Below are 26,854 nucleotides of genomic sequence, written 5' to 3' on the forward strand. Positions count from 1 at the left end.
GGCAAACAGGGCTCCACTTGGGGAGGAAGGAGCAGAGGATGCAAGAGGGGAAATGAGGCACAAAAGAGGTAAAGAGGCAGCGCAGGAATACCTGGCTAATCTGAATGCATTCAAGTCTCCAGGGCCAGATGCGCTCTATTCAAGGGGACTCAAAGAGCCAGCTGAAATCATTTTGGAACAGAACAGCTGGCAATTATCTTTGAGAATTCCTGGAAAGTGGGAAAAGTCCCAGCAGATGGGAAGTGTGTTTGGCAGTGGAATCCACCGCTGCCTGGGAGTCCAGCAGAGTCTCCTTTTTTGGTTAAAGAGCAGAGGCCGGATGGCCATTTGTCAGGAGGGTTTTGACTGGGTGTTCCTTCTGGGCAGAAGGGACTCAGTCTGGATGGCCCTTGGGCTCTCTTCCAACCCTTCTAACTCTCAGAGAAGAGAGCTGCAATCGTGAGCGGCAGGCATTCTTTACCAAATCCACAATGTGGTTAGGATACTTTTTCATTCTTTGTGTAAGATTCTGAAACTACGAGAAACTTTTGCTTTTGATGAAAGCACCGCAAGGGAAAGGAGCGGGAGGGAGGGAGGGGGCTGAAGAGCCATTTGGTCAGGCATGGGCAAACTTGAGCCCTCCATGTATTTTGGACTTCAAGCACCACAATTCCTACCAGCCTATTGGCTCCCTATCTGCTGTTAAAAATTGTGCGAGTTGAAGTTCAAAACACCTGGAGGGCTGAAGTTTGCCCATGCTTGCATGAGACCTTCTGCTCAAATCAAGGCAAACGTGTCCTCACACTCCTTCCCTCCCTGCAAGGTGGGCTTTCCCTGTGAATCAGGGCCCTGCTGCTGCAGAGAGGGAGGAGGAGGAGGAGGAGGAGGAGGAGGCAGGGCTCCCAGTGACACCAGATGGGTCTCCTCACTGGGCCCCCGCTTTGTGGATGCACCACCCACCAGCCACATCCTGTCTCCTCCACCGAGAACCCAGCTCTACAAGCCGCACTGAGGTCTCTCTCCCTCTGCGCATGGCTTTCCCCTTTGGGGTCCCACAGGATGCCCCAGGACGTGACCTATGCCGACCTGAAGTTCTCCCAGAGCCCCCCAGAAGGTACAGAAACAGAGCCCCCCTCCTCCTCTGCTGACCCTTTGTCAGCCTTCCTAACCCCTCTCCCTCCTGCTGCCCCAGGGACACGTCTGGAGGACCTCGCCTATGAGAACGTCCAAGCGTCCAGTCGCCTGGAGCAGAAGGGAGGTGAGTGAGGGGCTTCTGAGGTCTCTTAAGGGTTGGGGGCACTTTGCCTGGAAATGGGGCTCAGAAATTTGTGGATGTTTGTGTATGCCTGTGTGTGTGTAATAGCAGCAAGATTACTTCGTGCACCAAAGTGGAGAAGTCAAGAGCTGCTTTCAAAAAGAAATTGGATGATAAAAGTCCTAGAAACTGACAAGTGGTCTTCTTCGATCAAGTCAACTGGGAACATTTTAAAATGATGGGAACCCCTTTTCTAACATTTATTTATTTATTTATTTATTTATTTATTTATTTATTTATTTACAGTATTTATATTCCGTCCTTCTTACCCAAAAGGGGACTCAGGGTGGATCACATTATACACATACAGGACAAACATTCAATGCCCATAAACACATCAAACCCAGACAGAGACAACAGACAGACAGACAGACGCAGAGGCAATTTAACTTTCTCCTGAGAGGATGTTCAATTCTGGCCACAGGGGGGAGCAGCTGCTTCATCATCCACTCTGATGGCACTTCCTCATTCCAACGTTGTAAATTAGCTAAACTTGCCTCCCCACTTTTTATAAGTGGTACCTTATTTCCTACTTGATAGATGCAACTATCTTTCGGTTTGCTAGGTCAGCAACGAGCAGGGGCTATATTTTATTTTTAATTGACGGGTGCTCACCCCGCCACAGGCTGGCCTCGAACTCATGACCTCATGGTCAGAGTGATTTATTGCACAGCTGTTTACCAGCCTGCGCCACAGCCCGGCCCCTCATTTATAAATGAGGGAAATGCTTGTGGGTTCTGAACGTTAGGGTTTTTTTTTATCATGTCAGAAACAAATTGAGAACAGGGTGGTTGTATGTTTTCCGGGCTGTATGGCCATGTTCTAGAAGTATTCTCTCCTGACGTTTCGCCCACATCTATGGCAGGCATCCTCAGAGACTTCAGTGAGTGGGGACCTGGCCCAGGTAAACTAGACATCCCAAGGACCCAGAGCTGGTTTTCTCATGCAACAGGAGGAAGGGGCAAGCCTGCTTTCTGTTGTTCCAAAGACTGGGATACAGCAGAGCATTGTATTCAAATGGCAGGAAAAAGGCCGAACCCACAAAGGAAAGTCCCTCCCCACCCCGGCCGAAGTGCCTATAAACAAGCCCGAAAGTGAAAGGTGTGATCGAGGTGACCACCCTCCCCCCCAGGACTTTGTAAAAGATAGTTCAAAAATCAAGACTTTATGTTCTATATTCCATATATTTATAGTATAAGGTGATTGAGACTTTTTACTGGAGTTTACTGTGGATTATCCCTGCACTCTGAGGCAAGAGATAACAACTTCATGAATTGTAAAATCATGCTGCTAAAACTCCACTTTTATGAATTTCCATATTGGGTTCCCCAGATGTTATGAACTTCGTACTTATCAAATGTTTTTCAATTGTTTATATCACTCATGATTCCCCTTTATGCAATGTAACTCACTTTTATGGATTCTCCCTTATTTCCATGAAATCTATCTGTCTGCCTATATGTATTTGTACTCTTTGGGATCCCCGGAAAATATGTATTTTTCCCAGCAGGGTTTATATTCCAACTTTGTTTTATTTTTCATTTTATTTCATATAATTGTCAAGTCATGAAATCAAATAGGAAATATTCTGAACTCAACCTGAACCCTAGAACCCATCCCAGCTCCTATGACCCAGGCTTCCCTTCCCAAAAACAAAAGGTGATTCGCCCCCAAGGCAGACATTGTCATATCTCCTCCAAAAGAAAATCCAGGACACCTCAGGAAGGCGCCCTGCAGAGCTTGTCAATTATGGCCCATCACCACCCATCTCTACTTCCACCTCTGACACCCCAAGGCATATCTGAAATCTGTATACGTGACAGGAACCCTTGATTGCTGTCATTAATCCCTTTAGAAATCGGCCGGGCAGGAATTAATCCGATCTTTCCTGCTCAGTCACTTCATTGTTTCAATAACTCCCGCCTTCTCCTCCCTGATTGGCTCAAGTGGGGACAAAAAGCAGCTCCCTATTGGGCCAACAGAGCAAGGCGGGAAACGAAAGCCCGCCTCGTTCAACCTTCTAGCCTATCCGCGATCAGATGGGCGGGGGAGCGGGGCGGGAAATTCAAGGGGCTGTCAGACTGAAACATTGTATAAATATGGCTTTATTTTGGTTATATGGTACCCTAGTAGACTGAATGATCACTACTAGAGTCCTTTTCAGCTGAATCGCTCAATAAAGACTCCTTGGCGGATTTTCCTTCAACTTTGGCGGACCTTCTTCATTTCGGCTTCAGGTTGTATTGCGGCTCATATTTTCCTATTGGCTCCGCCAAGGTCCGTTCTCTCAGGACCGGATCGGCTCTCTCCTTAAGGGCCCGATCCCCTAAAACGCGGTCGACAACAAAGGAGGGTCCAGAGTGAATGATGCAATGCAGACACGGGGAAGGACAAGAGGAGCCATTCCCGTCAGTGGGGCCCGGGGAATGTCCAGTGTTTCTGACACTGAGGGCCATTCCTTCCTCACAGAGTCATAGGATGGATTATCCAGTTGGAAGAGGCCCAAAGGTCATCCAGTCCAGCCCCATTTTGCCAGGAAGGACGGCAGAAGACAAGCTCTCCCAGGGTCTGCTTAAAAGACTCTTGACACACTCCAAGGCAGAAGCATATTCCATGCCCAGCACTTCTTGTTCCTAATTTTAGGTGAAATCTCTGTTCTTGCAATTTGGATCCATTGTTCCATTGTATCTCTGAAGCAGCAGGAAACAAGCCTTGGCTGCTTCCTCCTCAATGGGGCCTCCTTCCAAATAACAAACAAACAAACAAATAAATAAATAAATAAATAACACTTTATTCATACACTTCTCCATTTCCTTGAGAGGACTCAGGGCGGTTTCCAACAAGTGTATAAAAAACAGTCAGTTGTCAAAAACATCGTACAACAGCTTCAACACAAATAAACATAATAAACAACATCACCAGACAGAAACCAAAACTATTGTATTAAAATGGACATGGTTACAAATCCAATCAATAAAATCACATGATCCAAAACTGGTACACCATGGCCATTCTGATTGCCATTGCAGATATTTCCTCATTATTCTTTGCACTGCGTTACTGGCCAATTGCCTGGTCCTATAGTCACACCTTTGTTTTCTTTCTAATGGCAGGGTTACAGGGAATGTACAGAGAAGGTACGTTGTAGTTGGCTCCTCCTAATTCAGCTCACAAACCAACAATAAACCCCAGAGGTCATCACACACAGCCATTCTTTATTTCTGAGGAAGCCGGCAGGGTCAGGGAAGTATTTGGCTACCAGCCTGTAACCAGATGCTCAATCATGACAGAAGGGAACCCCATGGATTTCAACGCTCATTATCATCATCATTTCAACCTGGCTCTCGGGTCCCTTTCTCTCAGCCTTCTCTTCTCCAAGCTGAACATCAATGGCTCCTTCTGCCACTCCTCACATTCTTCCATGGCTTCCAGACCTCTGGCTGTTTTGGTGGCCCTTCTCTGGTTGCATTGCAGTGCTAGGGAGCTGGAGGGTGCAATTCCTGCCCAGACAGGGGTGGGGTCATCATGACCCTGGTGATGTCTGTTGCATCAAATTGATATGTGTGTGTGTGTGTGTGTAAAAGAAATCCTTGCAAGATTTGCTTTGCAAAAGAACTCTGCAAAGGGAAGGAGCTCAGCTTCTGCAGAGGCAGGCCACGCCTCAAACAATGTATCGGTTTGATGGCAGGTGGTTTGGATTGTCAGTTGGAGATTTGAGCTTGCTGAGGGAGCACAGAAATGACAGGCTCTCTTGCTATGGTCAAGTAGCAGTTTAGTTATGCTATGCTGGATGTATATATTGAATGCTGATTGATTAGTTATTGATCTTATGCAACTACATGGACATTGTATGATTGCAGAACTGTTTGTTTAACTTCAACTCAACAAGTAGAATCATAGAATCATAGAATAGTAGAGTTGGAAGAGACCTCAAGGGCCATCTAGTCCAACCCCCCGCTAAGAAGCAGGAAATCGCATTCAAAGCACCCCCGACAGATGGCCATCCAGCCTCTGCTTAAAAGCCTCCAAAGAAGGAGCCTCCACCACGGCCCGGGGGACAGAGTTCCACTGCCGAACAGCCCTCACAGTGAGGAAGTTCTTCCTGATGTTCAGGTGGAATCTCCTTTCCTGTAGTTTGAAGCCATTGTTCCGTGTCCTAGTCTGCAGGGCAGCAGAAAATAAGCTTGCTCCCTCCTCCCTATGACTTCCCCTCACATATTTGTACATGGCTATCATGTCTCCTCTCAGCCTTCTCTTCTGCAGGCTAAACATGCCCAGCTCTTTAAGCCTCTCCTCATAGGGCTTGTTCTCCAGACCCTTAATCATTTTAGTTGCCCTCCTCTGGACGCTTTCCAGCTTGTCAGCATCTCCCTTCATCTGCGGATGAAGTAAAGTTCCTTTGTTCTTTCAATTCCTCTGCCTGGTCTGAGTCTTTTGCACATGGTGTTAACTGGACGCTGCTGATTCCGCTGTACACATTCTTCAACAATGTCCTCATCCCTCTGTGATCCTGATGTGTCCTGGCTTCTCTGGCAGGGACCAAGCAGACGGCCTGGTTTGCAGCTCTGGGATGTGCAGGAGTCGCCCTCATCCTTCTGGCTGCCCTCATAGGCCTCGGAGTCCACCGTAAGTCACCCAGATGATGGTATTTATATTTATTTAAACCTTTCTTTTATTTATATCTTGTTCCCCTGCCCCAATCTTCCCTGCAAGACATTGCACTATGCAACAAAATGTGTAATTTTTTCTGTTCCTGGGTTGAAAGTGTTATTTCCTGTTTAATTGTGCGGCACTTACTTTGAAAGTACAGTAGAGTCTCACTTATCCAACATTCACTTATCCAATGTTCTGGATTATCCAACACAGTCTGCCTTTTAGTAGTCAATGTTTTTGTAGTCAATCTTTTCAATACATTGCGATATTTTGGTGCTAAATTCGTAAATACAGTAATTACTACATAACGTTACCATCTATTGAAATGCTTTTTCTGTCAAATTTTTTGTATAACATGATGTTTTGGTGCCTAATTTGCAAAATCATAACGTCATTTGACGTTTAATAAGCTTTTCCTTTAACCCTCCTTATTATCCAACATATTCGCTTATCCAACGTTCTGCCAGCCCGTTTATGTTAGATAAGTGGGACTCTACTGTAGTTGTTCTGCTCCAGAAACCACCTTTTTTGTGGCTGCCACAGACCATATCGAATTGGATGAGACTCTATGATGGGATATTCATTGAAAACCTGTTGCAAAATGTGCTGCAGGATGTCCCTCCCACGTAATATGTAGTTCTTGCAGTTTAATAAACGTTTTCAATGTTTTTAGGATAGAACCAATTAGGAAATGACATTCATAACCCAGGAACAAAAATTGTGTGCCATAGTGTTGTGAGGAGAGGAAGGGCCCTAACCCTAACCCTAAGCAATACCCAGCAGGCAATGGACTGGAAGAGTATGTTGGTGTATTTTGGTGTAAGTGTGAAATGTTGAATCAGGTGTTTTTGCTGTTGGGTTTTTGCAACTGTGTATTCCGGCATGCTTTCCAGCAGCACACAGGTTAATGGCAGGCCAGCTTGAATGATAGCCTGCCTAGCCAATAGGTCAAGCCTTCCGGTCTCAGAAGAGTGGACAGGATGGTCGTCATTCTGCTATGGAATGTGGGAAATGCTGGCAGATGTGCTTCGCAGACGATCGGCAAAGAGAGAGGACATGCTTTGCCTTTGCTTAGGGAAGCATGGGTCCTATGAGCGGTGGACTTGGTAGTTGTAAATAATTGTATATAATAAAGCCTTAGAACCACTGGGATCAGCTGAATCACGACTGTTGGTGCTGCTTGTAGCCAGTTGCTTAAGTGGTCTGACGGAAGATGGATTGGTGAGAGACCTAACTCACCAATAAATCAGGGTGGTTCGGAGCTAATTAACCCCCTGATAGAGTACTGGGGTGATGAGACAAGGGGCAAGGACAACAAGGGGGGGCTGTGTGTCCCCCAAAGAGCTGGGTTCACCCTTTGCAGCCCAGTGCTGGGTGCTGACAGACTCCCCCGGGACCCCTGTGTTTTCTCAGACTGGCGGCTCCAGAAAACCTCAGAGGAAGAGAAGGTCCAGCTGGCTAAGCAGCTTAGAGAGGAGGAAGAGAGGATGGAGGCTGTGCAGATGCAGCTCAGTCGGGCCAGAACGGAGCTGGATCGTGTCAAGGATACTTTGACGGAAAGCCAGCACCAGGCGAATGTAGTCCTGGCCGCCCTGGAGATGCAGAGGCTCAGCAGGGAAGAGGCACTGAATACCAGCTGGGCCCAGGCCGCCAAAGGTGAGAGGAGACACAGTAGCAGCCCCCCCCCCCATAGACCCCTCTTCCCTCGCCTCTGACCTGTTGGATAGAAATGCCTGACATTTAACCTATGTGTAAAATACAGTTCTGAGGGACATGTATCAGACACCTGGGGAATAACTGAGAGGGGAATGACGAAATACCAGAGGGGATTGCAGAAATGGATGAGTCATAATCATGTGAGATGTATGACTGGGGGTTGCATCATTCATTTGTCCCTTAGGGATGACACGTCACCAGGTGGCTGGCTATAAAAGGAGAGTGGAGTGCTCACTCACACTCTCTGCGTGTCTCCTCTCTTTGTGTGATCTATGTATCACTGCTGAATAACAACAACAACAACAACAACAACAACAAAAGGCTCTGGCAGAAACGAGTACAGGTCCCGGTGGTGATGGGCACACTAGGTGCTGTGCCAAAAGATCTCAGCCAGCATTTGGAAACAATAAACATTGACAAAATTATGATCTGCCAACGGCAAAAGGCCACTTGACAGGGGATAATTTCGGATGATGCATGCATCATCCAAAAATACATCACACAGTCAGTCCTAAACGCTTGGGAAGTGTTTGACTTGTGATTTTGTGATACAAAATCCAGCATATATAACTTGTTTGCTGTGTCATACTATGTCATTATGTCAACAACAACAACAACAACAACAACAAGTTTATTTTTATATCCTGCTTCCATGTCCCCGATAGACTTGGGGCGGCTTACATGGGGCCAAGCCCGATCCAACAAAGATTAAAATCAAACATAGATTAAAACATATCTCAATAGAATCAACAACTCTACAACAAGACAATAACACAAAAACAGCGTCATCAACAGCCAATAGTCTGAGCAGTAATGGGTTCTGTAATTCAGGGGGAAGGGAATTGTGCAATAGAATTCAGAACGGTGGACAAGATGCAAGGGCCAGGCCAGGCTGTGGAAGCAGGAAGGCCATGCCTGGGCAGAGGTGCCTCAACGGTGCCACCTAGGGGATGGCGCCTACAGCAACCGCTTACTTTGCCTAATGGTTGAACCGCCTCTGGTACAGATGTACAGTACATAGTAGAACTACTGAAAATTAAAGCATCCTGTTGTTTTGGATGAACTGCTGATCCTGTGAGTTTATTAAAACAGTGTGCGGGAAGAAGGCCAGACGCTGAATTGTACTCTGTTGAAAAACTGATTAGCTCTACTGTCCTGTGAATGAACTCTGCTATCTTTGCTTGCTATGGCTTTTGTTTGTCCAGTGTGCAGTGTTCCGGGGAGCACGTCATTGGGAAACTATAAGCCACATACCAGCATCCCACTACAGGGCCTAAAGAGGCCACCAACAAAAAGGCCTCATTGTTAAGACCCCGTAACCCAGGCATGGGCAAAACTTGTTAATGTAAGATTAATGTAATGTTAATGTTTAAATGTAATTTTGTGCAATGCTTGTGAATGTAATCTGATCGCATCAGCAGAGAGTGTATTGACACTGAAAGGGTTAATCAGTCAAGCCTCTAATGAACTGTGAAGATGTGACCCTGAATGTGCCTGGAACCAGTAGGGAGGATTCAGAGATAAGATTTCATTCATTCCTCTTACTTCAGTGTCTTTTGTCTTGTTTCTGTCTGTTGGGTTGGATGTCAATGCTAGTGTGTGCTGTATATTTGCTCTACTCAGTAAAGCTATATGTTTGCTTTTACTGAAGTCTCAAAGTGTCCATTCTTCGGTGCTCCAAAGCTTCAAAGCTTCTGTCACACTCTGACAAAACTTTGGCCCTCCAGGTGTTTTGGACTTCAACTCCTAGAAATCTCAGCCAGCTAAGCTAACCCCCTTGGGATAACCTGCTAACCCCTTTGAACAAAGGCTAAGGCCTCTCAGATATCTCTTGAGTTCTGCTCTTCATGAAAGATGGAGCCAGGGGTATTTGGCCACTGAAAGAAAGGAGGAAGACCCTTCTCTTGTTAACCTCCTTCTCCAAGCTGGTGGTGGTCCATGCCAATACCAGTGGACCAGAGGACTTGATGGCATGGCTCCCCATCCCATCCCTCCACACTTCCCATTTGCAGGTGCCTTCATCCCCCCATTGACAGAGTGAGGTCAGTGGAGAGAGGTCAAGATTTTTTCTCCTCCAATGGTCTGTAGAAAAACACTAAGCTTGATTGTAGGAGCTTCATTCCAAAATAGGAAAGTACTTGGGTTGCTGATCTAAGCTAGCTGCATCTTGGAAGGCTGGGAGAAGAGCTGAAGAAAATAATAACAACAACCCGCATTAATAAAGTCCTCAGAGTCTCAGTTTATATCTCAGATTGAGCAGGACAGGTGGACCCAGAGAGAAGACACTCTTCAGTCCTCAGGGCCAAGCTTTACTGCATTTCCAGCATCCATGGCTAAGAGGTCTGTTGGGTTCATCTTGGGACCCTCAGGCCCAGCACTGCCCAGGGAGCCCACCTTCAAGACCCACCTTTCTTTCCCCCACAGACTGGTGCCCCGAGGACTGGGTTCTGTACCAAGGAAAGTGCCTCCTCTTCTCCACAGGAAAGAAAAAGTGGGAAGAAAGCAAGGCGGCCTGTGAAGCTCAGTCATCCCGTCTCCTCATCACCCGATCTTGGGAGCCGGACTGGGTCCAGGTATGGCTTTAATGGTCCCTGTGGGGCTGGCATCAGATGGGACTTCAAAGAGGGTGAGTGAGTGGCAGGCCCCTCGTGGCTCATGGTTGCCCCTCCCCCCCTGTGGTCAGCAATGGGCCAGAAGGGATGGTCACTCCCTGGATGTCCAGCAATGGGGCTCAAGGGGCAACCTCTCTGACCCTGGCTGCTTCAAGCAGCCAAAGGCTTTGGGAGAAGTTTTGAGACAGTTTTGCTTGGTTCACTACGAGATAATGTTGTGGTTAACTAGGACCGCAGTAAAGAGGATCTTGCCTGGCAAGCATATGCTAAACGGGATAAATCAGGATAGAGCAGTGGTCCCCAAACTTATTTGGCCTGCCGCCCCGTTTCCAAGAAAAATATGACTCAGCACTCCCTGGAAAGGGGGGCGTGGCTTAGAGGGGTGGGAGTGGCTCCTGCTCAAGAGGGCGGGGCTAAGCCTCTCCCCTAGTCCAAGAGGCAGGGCTGGGAGGGGGAGGGGGAGGTGGGCGGGGCCACAAATGGGCAGCCAGGACTGGGATGGGCAGAGTTACAAGCTCTGAGGTAGGGCTGAGCTTCTATCCCTGTCCTGCGGCGCCTGCCAGGACGCAGGGGGCGGGGCTAGAAGAGGGGGCGGGGCCTCTTCCAAGTGCCTGATGGGGCTGAACCTCTATACCCTGCCCCCGTTTTCTAACAAGTGCCTCCGGGGAGGTACACAGAGGCTCAGCCCTGTCTCGCGCTCTTGGGAACAGGCCCCGCCTCCACCCCTAGCCACGCACTTTAGTCCTGAAAGGCCTCTCAGTAGAGGTATAGAGGCTCAGCCCTGTCTTGGGCTCTTGGAAGGAGGCTCCTCCCCCTTCGCTAGCTCCACCCTCTGTGTCCCAACAAGCGCCTCAGGAGAGGTATAGCTGCTCAGCCCTGTCTTGCACTCTTGGGAAGAGGCACCGCCCCTGCTCCTAGCCCCGCCCATTAGTCCTAAAAGGCCTCTCAGGAGAGGTATAGAGGCTCAGCCCTGTCTTGGGCTCTTGGAAGGAGGCTCCGCCCCCTTCGCTAGCTCCACCCTCTGTGTCCCAACAAGCGCCTCAGGAGAGGTATAGCTGCTCAGCCCTGTCTTGCACTCTTGGGAAGAGGCACCGCCCCTGCTCCTAGCCCCGCCCATTAGTCCTAAAAGGCCTCTCAGGAGAGGTATAGAGGCTCAGCCCTGTCTTGGGCTCTTGGAAGGAGGCTCCGCCCCCTTCGCTAGCTCCACCCTCTGTGTCCCAACAAGCGCCTCAGGAGAGGTATAGATGCTCAGCCCTGTCTTGCACTCTTGGGAAGAGGCACCGCCCCTGCTCCTAGCCCCGCCCTTTAGTCCTAAAAGGCCTCTCAGGAGAGGTGTAGAGGCTCAGCCCTGTCTTGGGCTCTTGGAAGGAGGCTCCGCCCCCTTCGCTAGCTCCACCCTCTGTGTCCCAACAAGCGCCTCAGGAGAGGTATAGATGCTCAGCCCTGTCTTGCACTCTTGGGAAGAGGCACCGCCCCTGCTCCTAGCCCCGCCCTTTAGTCCTAAAAGGCCTCTCAGGAGAGGTGTAGAGGCTCAGCCCTGTCTTGGGCTCTTGGAAGGAGGCTCCGCCCCCTTCGCTAGCTCCACCCTCTGTGTCCCAACAAGCGCCTCAGGAGAGGTATAGATGCTCAGCCCTGTCTTGCACTCTTGGGAAGAGGCACCGCCCCTGCTCCTAGCCCCGCCCTTTAGTCCTAAAAGGCCTCTCAGGAGAGGTATAGAGGCTCAGCCCTGTCTTGGGCTCTTGGAAGGAGGCTCCGCCCCCTTCGCTAGCTCCACCCTCTGTGTCCCAACAAGCGCCTCAGGAGAGGTATAGATGCTCAGCCCTGTCTTGCACTCTTGGGAAGAGGCACCGCCCCTGCTCCTAGCCCCGCCCTTTAGTCCTAAAAGGCCTCTCAGGAGAGGTATAGAGGCTCAGCCCTGTCTGGGGCTCTTGGGAAGAAGCCACGCCCACTCCTCTAGCTCCGCCCCCTGTGTGTCCTAACAGGCGCCTCAGGGGCTCAGCCCTGTCTCCGGCACTTGGGAAGAGGCCCCTCCCCTCCCCAGGCCCCACCCGCTTGTCCTAACAGGTGCCATCACCACCCCCCTGGATTGCTGCAGCGCCCACCAGGGGGCGGTAGCGCCCACTTTGGGAATCACTGGGATAGAGAAACTGACCAAGTTGAAGACAAGCCACAGAGGTTTATTCGATTTGGCCAAAAGGGATGCAAGGACTGCAATCTGCTTCAAATGTTCAAGTGTAAACATATAGAGAAATACAAGATATATAGTGAACAATAGGCTTGGTGATTATCTTGCCTTGGGATGGGGCTTGCCCACTCTTCTTGTCCGGGAAATCCCTCAACAGGGAGGTGAACGTCTCTGGGCTTATATCTGGTTATATTTGGTAAAGAAGTTTATACTCTGTGTGTGTGTGTGTGTGAGTATGAAATAGATACAGTATATACAAAGATCAAAGTTACTGTATATACTCGAGTATAAGCCTAGTTTTTCAGCCCTTTTTTTAAGACGGAAAATCCCCCCCTCGGCTTATGCTCGGGTGAGGGTCCTGGTTGGCTTATATTTGGGTCAGCTTATACTCGAGAATATATGTTGCATTTATTATTTTTCTCTATTATTGTTGGTATTATTGCATTTATTATTTTTCTCTATTATTGTTGCTACTATTACATTTATTTTACTCTATTTTTTATTATTAATAATACATTTATTATTTCACTCTGATCTTATTACTATTATTGCATTTATTATTTTACTCTATTTATTATTACATGTATTATTTTCCTGTATTTATTATTATTATTATTACTAGCTTTGCCCGGCCACGCGTTGCTGTGGCAAAGTGGTGGTGGTATTGGTTAAAAATTGTTGTGTAATTTTTATTTGACGTTATTTGTATTTTTAAATTTTTTTTACTGTAAGTTATCTTTTTATTTATTATATTTTATTTATTATTTTCTTGTATTATTTTTAGTTATTTTCTGTTATTATAGTATTTTATTGTATTAATTTTTTAGTGTTTTTAATTATTTTTAGTGTTTTTTATTATTTTTTATTGGGTTGCTAGGAGACCAAGTTGGAGGAGCTTAGCCTTCTAACTGGCAGCAATTGGATAAAAGCAATTATTCCTCTCCCTCTAATTAGGACTTTATTTTTCTTTTCTTTTTGTTGTATCAACCTAGAGGCGTGGCTGATGGGTTGTGTTGTCAAATTTCCAGGTTGGGGGGCCTGTAGTTTTGTTGTTTTGTGGGTCGCCGTGATGCCATCACTCTTTTATATACATAGATTATTACATGTATTATTTTACTCTATTATTATTAAAAGGATACATATAAGCACATTTATCTTGAAGAAGATGAGAATAATGATTTGATCAGAGTTGGACAGTCTTATCTTAAATTTGAGCTTTATGTAAATATTCAAAAACATTTAAACTACTGATAACTCAATTAATGTAATTTTATTGGTATCTGTTTTTATTTCTGAAATTTACCACCCTCGGCTTAGACTGGAGTCAATGTTTTCCCAGTTTTTTTGGGGTAAAATTAGGTGCTTCGGCTTATATTTGGGTCGGCTTATACCCAAGTATATACGGTACATAGAAAGCCATTACGAATAGATACAAGTGATTAAGGGGTTAGATATGATAGCTATTGCTGGTTTAGTTTCATCTTCTGATGCTTTGAACTTCCACAAGTCTTCATTTTAAGGGGGGAAATCATGTTATTATTTTGGAGCCCTTGGTGAGCTATAAATCTTTGTGGGTAGTGGTACTAAGGCTCAATAACAATACGCACAGTAGATGCCCTACAACCGGGAGCTTCTAAAGTAGGTAAGAGTAGTAATAAATGCTCAATGGCCAGACACTTCCAAGGTAAATGAGAAAGCAGAGAAGGGCTCAGGTGCCAATGAAACCTTGTGTAATGTTATTTTATTTCTTACCCGTGGCTCGAAGCAGGTTGCAGCATAGTTAAAACACATAAACATTGGAAAGATTGTAAAGATATTAAAATGTATTCCTATAAAAGATACATTTTAAAATGTACTAGCTGTGCCTGGCCACGCGTTGCTGTGGCGTTGTCTGGTGGTGTCTGTATTTTATAGGCAGTGTGGAAGAGGCCTAAGTGAGGCCTAACTTTGCTTGTCCCCTGGACTGAGTGGGTTGCTAGGAGACCAAGTGGGCAGAGCTTAGCCTTCTAACTGGTAGCAATTGGATAAAAACAATTATTCCTCTCCCTCTAATTAGGACTTTATTTTTCTTTTCTTTTTGTTGTATCAACCTAGAAGCATGGATGAGGGGTTGTGCTGTCAATTTTCGAGGTTGTGGGGTGTTTAGTTTTGTTGTTTTGTCTGTCGCCAGGATTCCATCACTTTTTTACATTGGATAAAAACAATTATTCCTCTCCCTCTAATTAGGACTTTATTTTTCTTTTCCTTTTGTTGTATCAACCTAGAGGCATGGATGAGGGGTTGTGCTATCAATTTTCAAGGGTTGTGGGGTGTTTAGTTTTGTTGTTTTGTCTGTCGCCAGGATTCCATCACTTTTTTACATTGGATAAAAACAATTATTCCTCTCCCTCTAATTAGGACTTTATTTTTCTTTTCCTTTTGTTGTATCAACCTAGAGGCATGGATGAGGGGTTGTGCTATCAATTTTCAAGGGTTGTGGGGTGTTTAGTTTTGTTGTTTTGTCTGTCGCCAGGATTCCATCACTTTTTTACATTGGATAAAAACAATTATTCCTCTCCCTCTAATTAGGACTTTATTTTTCTTTTCCTTTTGTTGTATCAACCTAGAGGCATGGATGAGGGGTTGTGCTATCAATTTTCAAGGGTTGTGGGGTGTTTAGTTTTGGTGTTTTGTCGGTCACCAGGATTCCTTCACTTTTTTATATATATAGATTTCTGTAAAATACATATTTAAACACACAGAGCAGATATTAAAAGATTGAGTCCTCAGTGATGACGCACACATCACATTATGAAGACGACAATGACGACAACGATGTTTATTTATTTCTCACTTTGTCTACAAAAGAGACTCAACGCCGCTCACAGTAAAACCAATGTAATACAATTTAAAACCTAAAAACATACAAACATTAAAACAGAATTAAATATTAACAGTCTTAAAAATAGTTACGACTCACTGGAAATCTCCAGAAGCAGCCACACATTTCCTTTTTTTTTGGGGGGGGGGGGGGGGGGAGACAAGGGGATTTGGTTACTGAATTGCAATTCAGAAGCTCACTGGACAAGTCACACTCTCTCAGCCTCAGAGGGAGACAAAGCAAAAACTCCTCTCAGGAAATCTTGCTGGGAAAACCTTTCTTCTGTTTTGCCAGGCTGTAGCACAGGCTGGTTAGTAGCCAGCTGCAATAAATCACTATGACCAAGAGGTCATGAATTTGAGGCTAGCCTGTGTCAGAGTGAGCACCCGACCATTAAAAATAAAAAAAAAAATAGCCCTGTTTGTTGCTGACCTAAGCAACCCGAAAGATAGTTGCATCTATCAAGTAGGAAATTTTGTACCACTTATATGTGGGGAGGCTAATTTAACTAATTACGACACTTTAAAAATCGTCCAGCAAGCGTTTGGAATGAGGAAGTACCCAAGGACCCGGCGTCACAGTGGATGATGAAGCGGCAGCTCCTCCTGTGGCTGGAATCGAGCATCCCTTCATGAAGCTGGAAGCTGGAGAAGGTTAAATTGCCTCTCTGTCTCTGTTCTGTGTTTATATGGCATTGAATGTTTGCCATGTATGTGTACATTGTGATCCGCCCTGAGTCCCTTGCGGGGTGAGAAAGGAGGGTGGAATATAAATACTGTAAATAAATAAATAAATAAATAAATAAATGTGTATTAAAGAAAAGAGGGTTCTATAGCAAAAATGAGTTCAAAAATACATTCCAAGGCAAAGAGTCTAAAAGTATTTCCAAGGTATACATCAAAGGTACATCCAAAGTATGAGCTTCGAAAGTCACTCTGAAATCTAGGTGACAGTCAGAGTATTCTTGAGGCCGCAATAAAGAAAGTCCCGTACTGACAGGAAAGCCAAAATCCACAAAGCTTAGACTAAGAACTGTATCCAAACGAGATTCCCCAATCCCAAGCAGGCAGAGCCAGCCCTAGGTATTTTTCAAGTGTAGGCGAACAGAATTTTGGCGTTCCCCCCCCCCCCCCCCCCCGCAAACCAATCACTGAAAAATAAAAGCGTTGGATAAGCGAAAATATTTGATACTAAGGAGGGATTAAGGAAAAGCCTATTAAACATCAAATTACATTAAGACGTTAGTGCTTAATTTGTAAAGTCTTAATGTAATTTGACGTTTAATAGGCTTTTCCTTAATCCCTCCTTATGTAAAACATCATGTTTTACAACAAATCAACAGAAAAAGCAGTTCAATACCTTGCGGAGGCAGGCCGCAGGAGACAGGAGTTTCCTCACTTACTTAGGCAATCACTCGTAGTTCGAGGACGATAGTCTTCCATCTCTGGTGTCTTGGGCGTGTGTTCTTAGGTGGCTGAAGAGACCTATTCTTGACCCGCATATTCTCCCGCAGTGAGGACATTGGTTTCTAGGTGGAAGGCGGTCCCGGTCAGGGTTGGCTTGATGCTCCTTCCTCTTGGCACGTTTCTCCCTTCAGCCCTCCGTTCGTGCCTCTTCGAACTCCGCAGCACTGCTGGTCACAGCTGACCTCCAGTTAGAGCGCTCAAGGGCCAGGGCTTCCCAGTTCTCAGTGTCTCTGCCACAGTTTTTAAGGTTGGGTTTGAGCCCGTCTTTCAATCTCTTTTCCTGCCCACCAACATTACGTTTCCCGTTCTTGAGTTCAGAGTAGAGTATCTGCTTTGGGAGACGGTGATCTTTGGGCATTCGGACAACGTGGCCTTCAGTCCAGCGGAGTTGATGGCGTAGGAGCATGGCTTCAATGCTGGTGGTCTTTGCTTCTTCCAGCACGCTGACGTTTGTCCGCCTGTCTTCCCAAGAGATTGGCAGGATTTTCCTGAGGCAACGCTGATGGAAACGCTCCAGGAGTTTGGTGTGACGTCTGTAGACAGTCCACGTTTCGCAGGCGTAGAGCAGGGTTGGGAGGGGAATGGCTTTGTAAACAAGCCCCTTGGTCTCTCTACGGATGTCCCGAACCTCAAACACTCTCTGCTTCATACAGGAAAATGCTGCACTCGCAGAGCTCAGGCGGTGTTGTATTTCAGTGTCATCTGTAGACCGTCCACGTTTTGCAGGCGTAGAGCAGGGTTGGGAGGGGAATGGCTTTGTAAACAAGCCCCTTGGTCTCTCTACGGATGTCCCGAACCTCAAACACTCTCTGCTTCATACAGGAAAATGCTGCACTCGCAGAGCTCAGGCGGTGTTGTATTTCAGTGTCGTCTGTAGACCGTCCACGTTTCGCAGGCGTAGAGCAGGGTTGGGAGGGGAATGGCTTTGTAAACAAGCACCTTGGTCTCTCTACGGATGTCCCGGTCATCAAACACTCTCTGCTTCATACAGGAAAATGCTGCACACGCAGAGCTCAGGCGGTGTTGTATTTCGGTGTCGATGTTGACTTTTGTGGAGAAGTGGCTGCCAAGGGAGCGGAAGTGGTCAACGTTTTCTAATGTGACACCATTAAGCTGTATTCCTGGCTTTGCAGAGGGATTGGCTGGTGCCTGTTGGAAGAGCACTTTGGTTTTCTCGATGTTCAGTGAGAGGCCGAGCTTCTCGTCTGCTTCTGCGAAGGTGTTTAGAGTGGCTTGTAGGTCTTCTTCTGAGTGCGCACAGACTACGTTGTCATCGGCATATTGGAGTTCTATAACAGATGTTGTGGTGACCTTGGTTTTGGCTCGCAGTCTGCTGAGGTTAAATAGCTTGCCATCTGTCCGATAGATGATTTCCTCTCCGGTGGGAAGCTTCCCATCAACAAGGTGAAGTATCATAGCGATGAAGATGGAGAATAAGGTGGGGGCAATAACACATCCCTACTTGACACCTGATTCCACCTGATTGCCTCAATGGTGCCCCCAACAAGATAGCGCCACAGGCAACTGCCTAGTTGGCCTGGTGGTTGAACCGCCTCTGCAAGCAGGAAAACAGGACATGAAGGCAAAGCCAGAATTTCTGTTCAAGGAGTAAAGAAATGAATAATAAATAATTCTGAATTGCAGGAGGTTTCAGAGCAATATCTCTGGACCCTAAGGCCTGCTGGCTGTGGGCGTGGAGGTCTGTGTCCAGGTCTCTCCGGACCTTTAGGGAAAGGAGCCGGCATTCGCAACAGCCTCAACCAGCACTGAGCAGCCTTCTTCCTTTTTTTTTGACCACAGGGGCTCCTGGGGAACAGTTATCACTGGATTGGACTGAGAAGCAGAAAGAGAGAAAAGACAAGATCCCGGATTTGGACTTGGGTCGATGACTCAACGTATGAAGGGTAAGTGCAGAGGGGTCTCGGCTGGTGGGCAGAGGATGGGCAGAGGCTCAGTTCATCCACCGCCAGAGCCACACTCTCAACTCTTCCCCTTTACGGTGCATGATTCTGAGTAAGTCACACTCTCTCAGCCTCTGAGGAAGGCCACAGTGGCAAAACCCTGGCCAAGAAAACGGAGATCGGCTTGCCTTATGGTCACCGTGCAGTGGAAACTGTTGGGAATCCCCCTGGACTACTCAAGTCTAGATGTAGTCAGATAGATGATAGAGTTAGATTGTGGGAATCCTTTCCCTGTTTCCAAAGCATGCCCAGATAGGCTTGACTGTGTTTCACTCTATCCTGCTTACGTCACATCCCTTACTTTGAAGTTAGTAGAAATGTGAATCTCCAGGGACACTAACTTCCCATTAGTCAGAATGTCTTTTATGGCCCCAATAAACTGGACCATGAGGTTAGAACCATTTTGGTTCACTCTTCTCCCTTTGTTCTTCTAGCTAACAAGAAGCATCTCACCATCTCTCCTGGCAAGATGTAACTATTTAGATGTCTGTTATTTTTCCTTTCTTCTTTTTCCTTAGAAACCAGTCTAGAGTAGACTAGACAGCTCCCAAGCCTTTCTATCTACAATGGAGTTCTTTTTACCTGAATAAATACTTTTTGAACTTTTATTGAGACTCTGAAGTCCATTGCAATCCTAAATGGTCAAAGGCTTCTCTTGCTCACCCCGTGTAAGTAACTGTTGCATTTGAAAGCTTTGCTTTTGCTACTCTGCTGATTTTTGGTGGAATCTCCCCCAGAGAGGGTTGAATTGAGTCTAACCGCTCAGAGATTACCACAACAGAAATGACATCACACCATTACAACAAATGTACTCCCAAGTGTATCCTTTCAAAAAGAGGCCCCTGTTGCATGCAGCAAAGGAGTTTCCACTGTTTTGAACAAGGAAATGGACAGTGGTCAGCAACTGGTTCTTTGGAGGTCCTTTGGTTGGCCTAAGCTGACCACCAGTGAGTGTTGCCTGTCACTCCAAAAGCTTGGGCACCTGGAAGTGTGCAGGAGGAAAGAAGGAAGATTGCCTGCTTGGAATTCTTTGATGACCTTTGTCTTTCTCCTTTCAGGAACAAGCTTCCACGAAGCAACGGTGACTCTTGTGCGCTGCTTACTCGTGCTGGCGAACTGCAGCAAAAGTATTGCACCTCCCCCTTTCCCTACATCTGCGAGAGAGCAAAGGGCGGATGGGAGCAAGAGGGGTGAGCTGCCCCCCAAACTGGAAACAATCCCATCGCCCACCACCTGCCCCATAAGCTCCCTCCTCCCATCATTTCCAGAGGCACCGACCCTCCGCTCACTCTGCCAGACCCCCAACATTTCATCAAGAGGAAAAGGAGTCAAGCCTATGCGCCCTGCAGGGTTGGCTTCTGAGGCCAATAATACTGTGTGACATGATTTTTGTTCCTGGATTATTGTAGTTCAGCCTGAGCCTGAGCTTGGGCCCATTCAGCCAGTCATTGTCCCTGCACCTGCTTTGCCAAAGGACTCTGGGTTTGGGCCTGAGATGCAGCCAGAGTCTTTTCCAGTGGATTCTGGGACCAGAGACAGAATGGTTGCAAACAGATATTTGGAACCACATTCCTCCCAGCAGTCAAGGTCAGATCTCCAGGTAACAGATGGACATTCTAGTTTAGAGGAGGAGGATGTCTTTGACAGGAGGGGACGTGAATGTTTACAGAGAAGTGCTTTTGAAGCACTCTAATGAGTAGTTTTCTCATGAGAGAAAGAGTTTTCTCATGGAAGAAAGACCTTGGATTTTCCTTAAATGTCTGGTCCTTCTCTGCTACGGCAGATGTGTCAACTTTGTCATTCAAGAGAGAAAGATCTTTGCTCTGTGTTCCTGTATATTCTTGCAGCCATGGATTTTGCGTCAAGTTCCAGCCTTGTTTTGCCTTTGAATCCAGTTGACTGTTCTAGTAACTCTGCCATGTAAATATCTAGTACCCTGGATTACATTGGTTTGATCCTGCATCCTAGCCTTGTTTCCTGTGGTTCCAGTTTGTTTCATGCCTTGGAATTGAATCTTGTTTGGACTATTCTTGATGTTTTTCATGGGACTGAGTTCGAGTTCTGGTTTGGACTATGTTCTTTGAGTGACTTTCCTAGACTCTTGCTTTAAGATTTTCAAGTACACTGCTCTTGTGGATTTAAACTCATTTTATTGACTCTGAACTTTATTTGCTTGTGCTTACTTATAACCTTCAATAAACAGCTTGATTGCTTATATTCTGGGGCTCCAGTATGGCTTTGAGGTGCCTTCGCAGCCTAGGGGTGTAACAATTATAAATGCCATTTCCTACTTGGTTCTGTCATAAAAACATGGGAAAAGTTATTAAACTGCAAACACTTTGTTTCTGCAGGAAGAACATCTTGTAGCACATTTTGCTATAATTTTTCAACGAATATCTCATTGAGTCTCGTTTGTGGCAGCCACAAAAACGAAGTTCCTGGAGCAGAACAAGTATTTTCAAAATAAGTACCACACAATCAAACAGGAAATAACTTTCAGACCGGGAACAGAACATTTTCCACATTTTGTTACCTAGTGTAATCTGCCGGAAAGGCGAGTGTGAGTCGGAGGGGAAAACCTTTTAGTTTAAATACATTTTTATTAAAGTCATTTGCCAAGGGGTGTGAATCACATCGACAATTATACACAGTGAAGGGGGATAACATGGGGGTAAGAAAAAAAATATATAGGAGGTTAGGGGAAATCTATTAATTGAAACCCTACATCAGGAAACAAAAGGAAAAAAAGGAAAAGAGGACAGAAACAGAAAACAGAAAGCAAAAAACAAAGAATCAGAACATCACTTAAATACTAACAGTTATCACATATAATTAAAATTGACTTCCATCAGATGTGTGTTGTTATGTATCGTATTCATTTGGTATAAACTATACCCTTGTATTTTCTCTTCTATTTGTTTGTTGTGTTGTTTTTCTCTCCTTTAGTGTTTATTCCGGGACAGTTGCATAGTCTTTTCTCTTTGGCTATTGTATCCTTATATTATCACTTTACAGTTCTCTGTTCTTAAATAGTTTGTAACTAATTCCAAATCTGTTTGTTTTTTGGGTTTGCCTTGAGTGTTCGATAATAAGTATGTTAATTTGTCTGCACTCATAATTTCCAAAATTTTAATAAACCAGTTTTTTTTTATATCTGGACTGTTTTTTTTCCCTCCATCCCTTAGCATATGTCATTCTTGCTGCTGTTATCAGATAATTAAATAAGATTTCTTTATTTTTTTTCCCTCTACGTTGTCATACATACCCAGGAGAAGGAACTTGGGGTCTAAACTAATCTTAATTTGAAGTCTTCTCTGTATATTCCTATGTATTTCTTTCCAGAATTCATTTGCTTTTGCACAAGTCCACCAACCATGGAAGTACGTGCCTTCCTTTTCACCACACTTCCAGCATTTATTTGAAGTATACTTATAGTATTTTGATAATTTCTGTAGGCAAACAGAATTCCCCCTCCCCCGCCAAAACAATCACTGAAAAATAAAAGCGTTGGCTAAGCAAAAATGTTGGATAATAAGGAGGGATTAAGGAAAAGCCTATTAAACATCAAATTACATTAAGATTTTACAAATGAAGCACCAAAACATCATGTTTTGCAACAAATCAACAGAAAAAGCAGTTCAATACATGGTATACTATATTTGTGAATTTAGCACCAAACATTGAACAGGGATATAGGGCAGTGTGGACTCAGATAACCCAGTTCAAAGCAGATATTGTGAGTTATTCTGCCTTGATATCCTGGGTTATATGGCTCTGTGAAAAGACCCTCAGGGCTCTTCCACACAGCCATATAACCCAGGATATCAAGGCAGATAATTAAAAGGCCATTGAAAGGGAATCTGGCCCCCGGTATTAAAAAAAACCCTCTAAAATCAGGACAATAAATAAAGAGCAACACTCTGAAAACAGGGGAAGTCCAGACAGTAAACCATCAGGGCCAGCTAACACCTCCCAACCAAGGATGCCCCCAGGGAGGAAGCAGCCGGGCTTTGAATCTGCAAGGCCATTAAATGCTAATCAGGTTGGCCAATTGCAACATTCACACTAGCCTCCATTCAGACAAGAGCTCTTTCTCCCACCCTGGACTTTACACAGATATATAAACCCCACTTACCTAGCTTCAACAGACCTCACAACCTCTGAAGGCCGCGAGGTCGGGCCCATGCTGCCCGGAAGGCCCAGGCCCGCCGGAAGGCCCAAGCGGGCGCAGGCTGAAGGAAGGCCTGAAGGAGAAGGAGGCAGGGGGTGGCGGCATCCTCCCGGGGGCCTCAACTGCGCCCCTGGGACAATGGCGCCACAGGCAAGTGCCTAAATCTCCTTGCAGTTGGACTGCCCCTGACTGCCCCCCCCCCCAAGAGAAGACCATCTAACCTCTGATTGAAGACCTCTGATGATTGAGAGTCCGCAACCTTCAAAGAGCTCTTACGCTTTTAAAAATGTAGGTGGAATCTCTCGCCTTGCAATTTGAATCTATTGGTTCATGCCCTCATCCCCGGCCTTCTAATGCCCCACCAGACTCCATCAGGAGTTCCCACCTCAGCTCTGCTTCTTCTGTGCTGAATCTGCCACAAGCTTCCTTCCAGCAATGCCTTACTGTCATCCAAAATTGGACCTTGAAAGGCCGGGGTTTGGGTAAATGACCTCTAGTATCCCCATTCAGCTTCAGAGGAGAAGCCCCTCCCACAAGTGGTGCTGCCCCTTCTTTTCCTCACCTCCTCACCATGGGCTGGAGATACCAGAAGGTCCTCCTTAGCCTCATCCTTGGACTGCCCTGGAGACTAGGACACAATGGAGCAAGGGCTTCAAATGACAGGAAAGAAGGGAGATTCCACCTGAACATGAGGAAGAACTTCATCACTGTGGGAGCTGTTCAGCAGTGGAACTCTCTGCCCCAGGGGAAGTATGGTGGAGGCTCCTTTTATGCAGAGGCTAGATGGCCATCTGTTGGGGGGGCCTTGAATGTGATTTTCCTGCTTCTTGGCAGAATGGGGTTGGACTGGAGGGCCCACCAGGTCTCTCCCAACTCTAGGATTCTATAATATCAACTTTGCTTTTGAAAGAGTCGCTGCAATGTTTTACGTATGTTTGCATTTTGCAGATAATTTCCATCTGGCCTCAATGCTTTCCCTTCATTGTCTGTCCCCACAGTTTTGCATAGCGTGGGCACACATGCAAACATACACGCATGCACATATTAAGTATCCTGCCACTCCCCAATAACACTATCTGGAGCTAATAAAGGGATACACAGACCTTCTCCAGGCAAGTCACACTCTCTCAGCCTCAGAGGAAGGCCATGGCGACACTCTACAAACAGGAAGGAAGGCAGCTTGACCGTCTGGCTTTCCTTTGAGGCTGAGAGAGTGAGACTTGCTTTGGAAAGGCCTTGGCAGCCTTTGTAGGATTCTGTGGAACTCCCTGCTATGAGCAGGGAGCATATGATGGATGGGAGTTTCTGAAAAGGAAGGCATCGGAGTAGGCATCCTCAAACTGTGGCCCTCCAGCTGTTTGGGCATCAAATTCCCAGAATTCCTGACCATTGAACAAGCTGGTGAGGGGTTCTGGGAGTTGGAGGTCCAAACAGCTGGAGGGCCGCAGTTTGAGGATGCCTGCATTGGAGGAACAGTTTCAAACATCTTCATTGAGGAGGAGAAATAGCAAGGGAAAACAAACAGAACGGACATCGAAGGAAGTGGCAACTGAGCTAAGATTTAAAAGAGACCTGCACAAGGAATCACCAAAGAGGAATTCAAACAAATAACCAACACATGAAGGGAAAAGGTTTGTAAGGCTAAGGCATAAAATGAGCTCAGATTTGCCAGAGAGATGAAAAACAATAAAAAGGGATTCTTATGTCAGTAGAAAAAGGAAGAGAAAGAATGGGCCTCTGCGAGGAGAAGGTGGTGAAATGCTAATGGGATAGATAGGGAAAAGGCCGAGCTGCTCAACACCTTCTTTGCCTCAGTCTTTTTTCTCCCAAAAGGAGATTAAGGTTCAGCTTGAGCAATACGGAGTGGACGAGGTAATAGGGAAACACAACCCAAAATAGGTAAAGAAGTAGTCCAGGAATACTTGGATACTCTAAACCAATCCAAGTCTCCAGGGCCAAATGAACTACATCCAAGGGTATTGAAGGAACTATCAGTAGATATTTCAGAACCACTGGCAGTCATCTTTGAGAATTATTGGAGAACAGAATTACCAGGAACCCTCGATGGCCTAGTGCACTAAAGCCTCGTGACTTGAAGGTTGGGTTGCTGACCTGAAAGCTGCCAGGTTCGAATCCCACCTGGGGAAAGCGCAGATGAGCTCCCTCTATCAGCTCCAGCTCCATGTGGGGACATGAGAGAAGCCTCCCACAAGGATGGTAAAACATCAAAACATCCAGGCGTCCCCTGGGCAACGTCCTTGCAGACGGCCAATTCTCTCACTCCAGAAGCAACTCCGGTTGCTCCTGACACGAAAAAAAAGGAAAATTCCCAGAAGACTGGAAGAGGGCAAATGTTGTCCCAGTCTTCAAGAAGGGGAAAAAAGAGGACCCAAACAATAACTGATGTCCAGTCAGCCTGACATCAAGACCAGAAAAGATCCTGGAGCAGATCATGAAGGAGGCGGCCTGCAACCACTTACAAAGGAATGCTGGGACCACTAAAAGTCAGCATGCATTTCTCAAAAATAAGTCATCTGATGCATCTTATCTCTTTTTCCGACAGATTTACATGCTTAGCAGATGCAGGGAATGCGGTGGGTGGAGCATCTCTTGATTTCAGGAAGGTCTTGGGCAAGGTCTCCCATAAAAGACCTTATTGCAAGCAGACAAGTCCAATGTGGGCTAAGCATGGCTACTAGACATGTCCAAAAAATCGTTTTGAATCGTATATCGGAATTATTTCAGATTGTTCTCGCTTTTTGATACGCATTCCGAGACATTGTCTCACAGCCCAACCAGCAATGTAATTCGAACCAATGTTGGCCCATTCTCTAATTGTCTCTTAATGTTTCGTTAATTCCCCCCCCCCCCATTTTAAAAAAAATATTTTAAAAAATATTTTATTTTTATTTTATTTTTTTGTTTCTGCAACCTACCTTGAATGGGAGCTTAGCGCAGCCTAACATGGCTGCCGCTCCCCGGCCAATCAGAAGCTTCCACTATGGATGCAAAGGTGGGGGCTAACATCCTCTGCGTCCACATGGAAGATTGCCATACAAGCCCTGTGTGTAGCGATTGTGCATGTGCGTCCACCATTTTAGAAACATTTAGAATCGTTACGAATTTTCGGAAATATTCGAAATTTTTGGGTGAAAAAAATCGGAAATACTTTCTATATCGAAGCGCCAGCGCCCCCTACTTTAGAAACGAGAATTGAAACATTTTTTTCCATTGATCGGACATGCCTAATGGCTACTATTAGATGGATCTGGAATTGGTTAAGTGATGGAACCCAAAGGGTACTTCTTCTCCCCAATGGTTCTTCTTCTTCATCCTGGAAAGAAGTGACGAGTGGAAGGCCATGAAGAGGGTTCAGTCCTGGGCTCACTTCTGTTCAGGATCTTTATTCATGACTTGAATGAAGGTTTAGAGAGCACACTGATTTAGTTTGCAGATGGGACCAAATTAGGATTTGTTTGTCTGTTGTGTCTCTGCTGGTATTGGAATCCCTCCACAACGCCTTAATGGACAACATCGGGGTCAGTTTGTTGTCGACCACGTTTTTAGGGGATCGGGCCCCTTAAGGAGAGAGCCGATCCGGTCCTGAGAGAACGGACCTTGGCGGAGCCGATAGGAAAATATGAGCCGCAATACAACCTGAAGCCGAAATGAAGAAGGTCCGCCAAAGTTGAAGGAAAATCCGCCAAGGAGTCTTTATTGAGCGATTCAGCTGAAAAGGACTCTAGTAGTGATCATTCAGTCTACTAGGGTACCATATAATCAAAATACAGCCATATTTATACAAAATTTCAGTCTGACAGCCCTTTGAATTTCCCGCCCCGCTCCCCCACCCATCTGATTGTTGATAGGCTAGAAGGTTGAACGAGGCGGGCTTCCGTTTCCCGCCTTGCTCTGTTGGCCCAATAGGGAGCTGCT

At 46.0% G+C, this 26,854-nt stretch overlaps 1 protein-coding gene across 3 annotated transcripts; it reads left to right on the forward strand.

Annotated features, from left to right (window-relative positions):
* The first annotated feature begins 922 nt into the window (after positions 1-922).
* LOC103281035 (hepatic lectin) lies at positions 923-21,896 on the forward strand. Of its 3 annotated transcripts, none has more exons than XM_008121693.2 (7): positions 923-1,093; positions 1,172-1,237; positions 5,831-5,920; positions 7,361-7,603; positions 10,088-10,236; positions 18,587-18,690; positions 19,806-21,896. In XM_008121693.2, the coding sequence occupies exons 1-7, from the start codon at positions 1,039-1,041 to the stop codon at positions 19,939-19,941; spliced, it is 843 nt and encodes a 280-aa protein (XP_008119900.2). In that variant the 5' UTR covers positions 923-1,038; the 3' UTR covers positions 19,942-21,896. The 3 variants fall into 3 exon arrangements, with proteins under 3 accessions (XP_008119900.2, XP_008119901.2, XP_008119902.2); XM_008121694.2 differs by having other exon boundaries at positions 10,145-10,236; XM_008121695.2 differs by lacking the exon at positions 1,172-1,237.
* Positions 21,897-26,854: the final 4,958 nt, after the last annotated feature.

This window comes from Anolis carolinensis, unplaced genomic scaffold (assembly GCF_035594765.1).
Source record: "Anolis carolinensis isolate JA03-04 unplaced genomic scaffold, rAnoCar3.1.pri scaffold_21, whole genome shotgun sequence".
In the NCBI taxonomy this organism is placed as follows: Eukaryota; Metazoa; Chordata; class Lepidosauria; order Squamata; family Dactyloidae; genus Anolis; species Anolis carolinensis.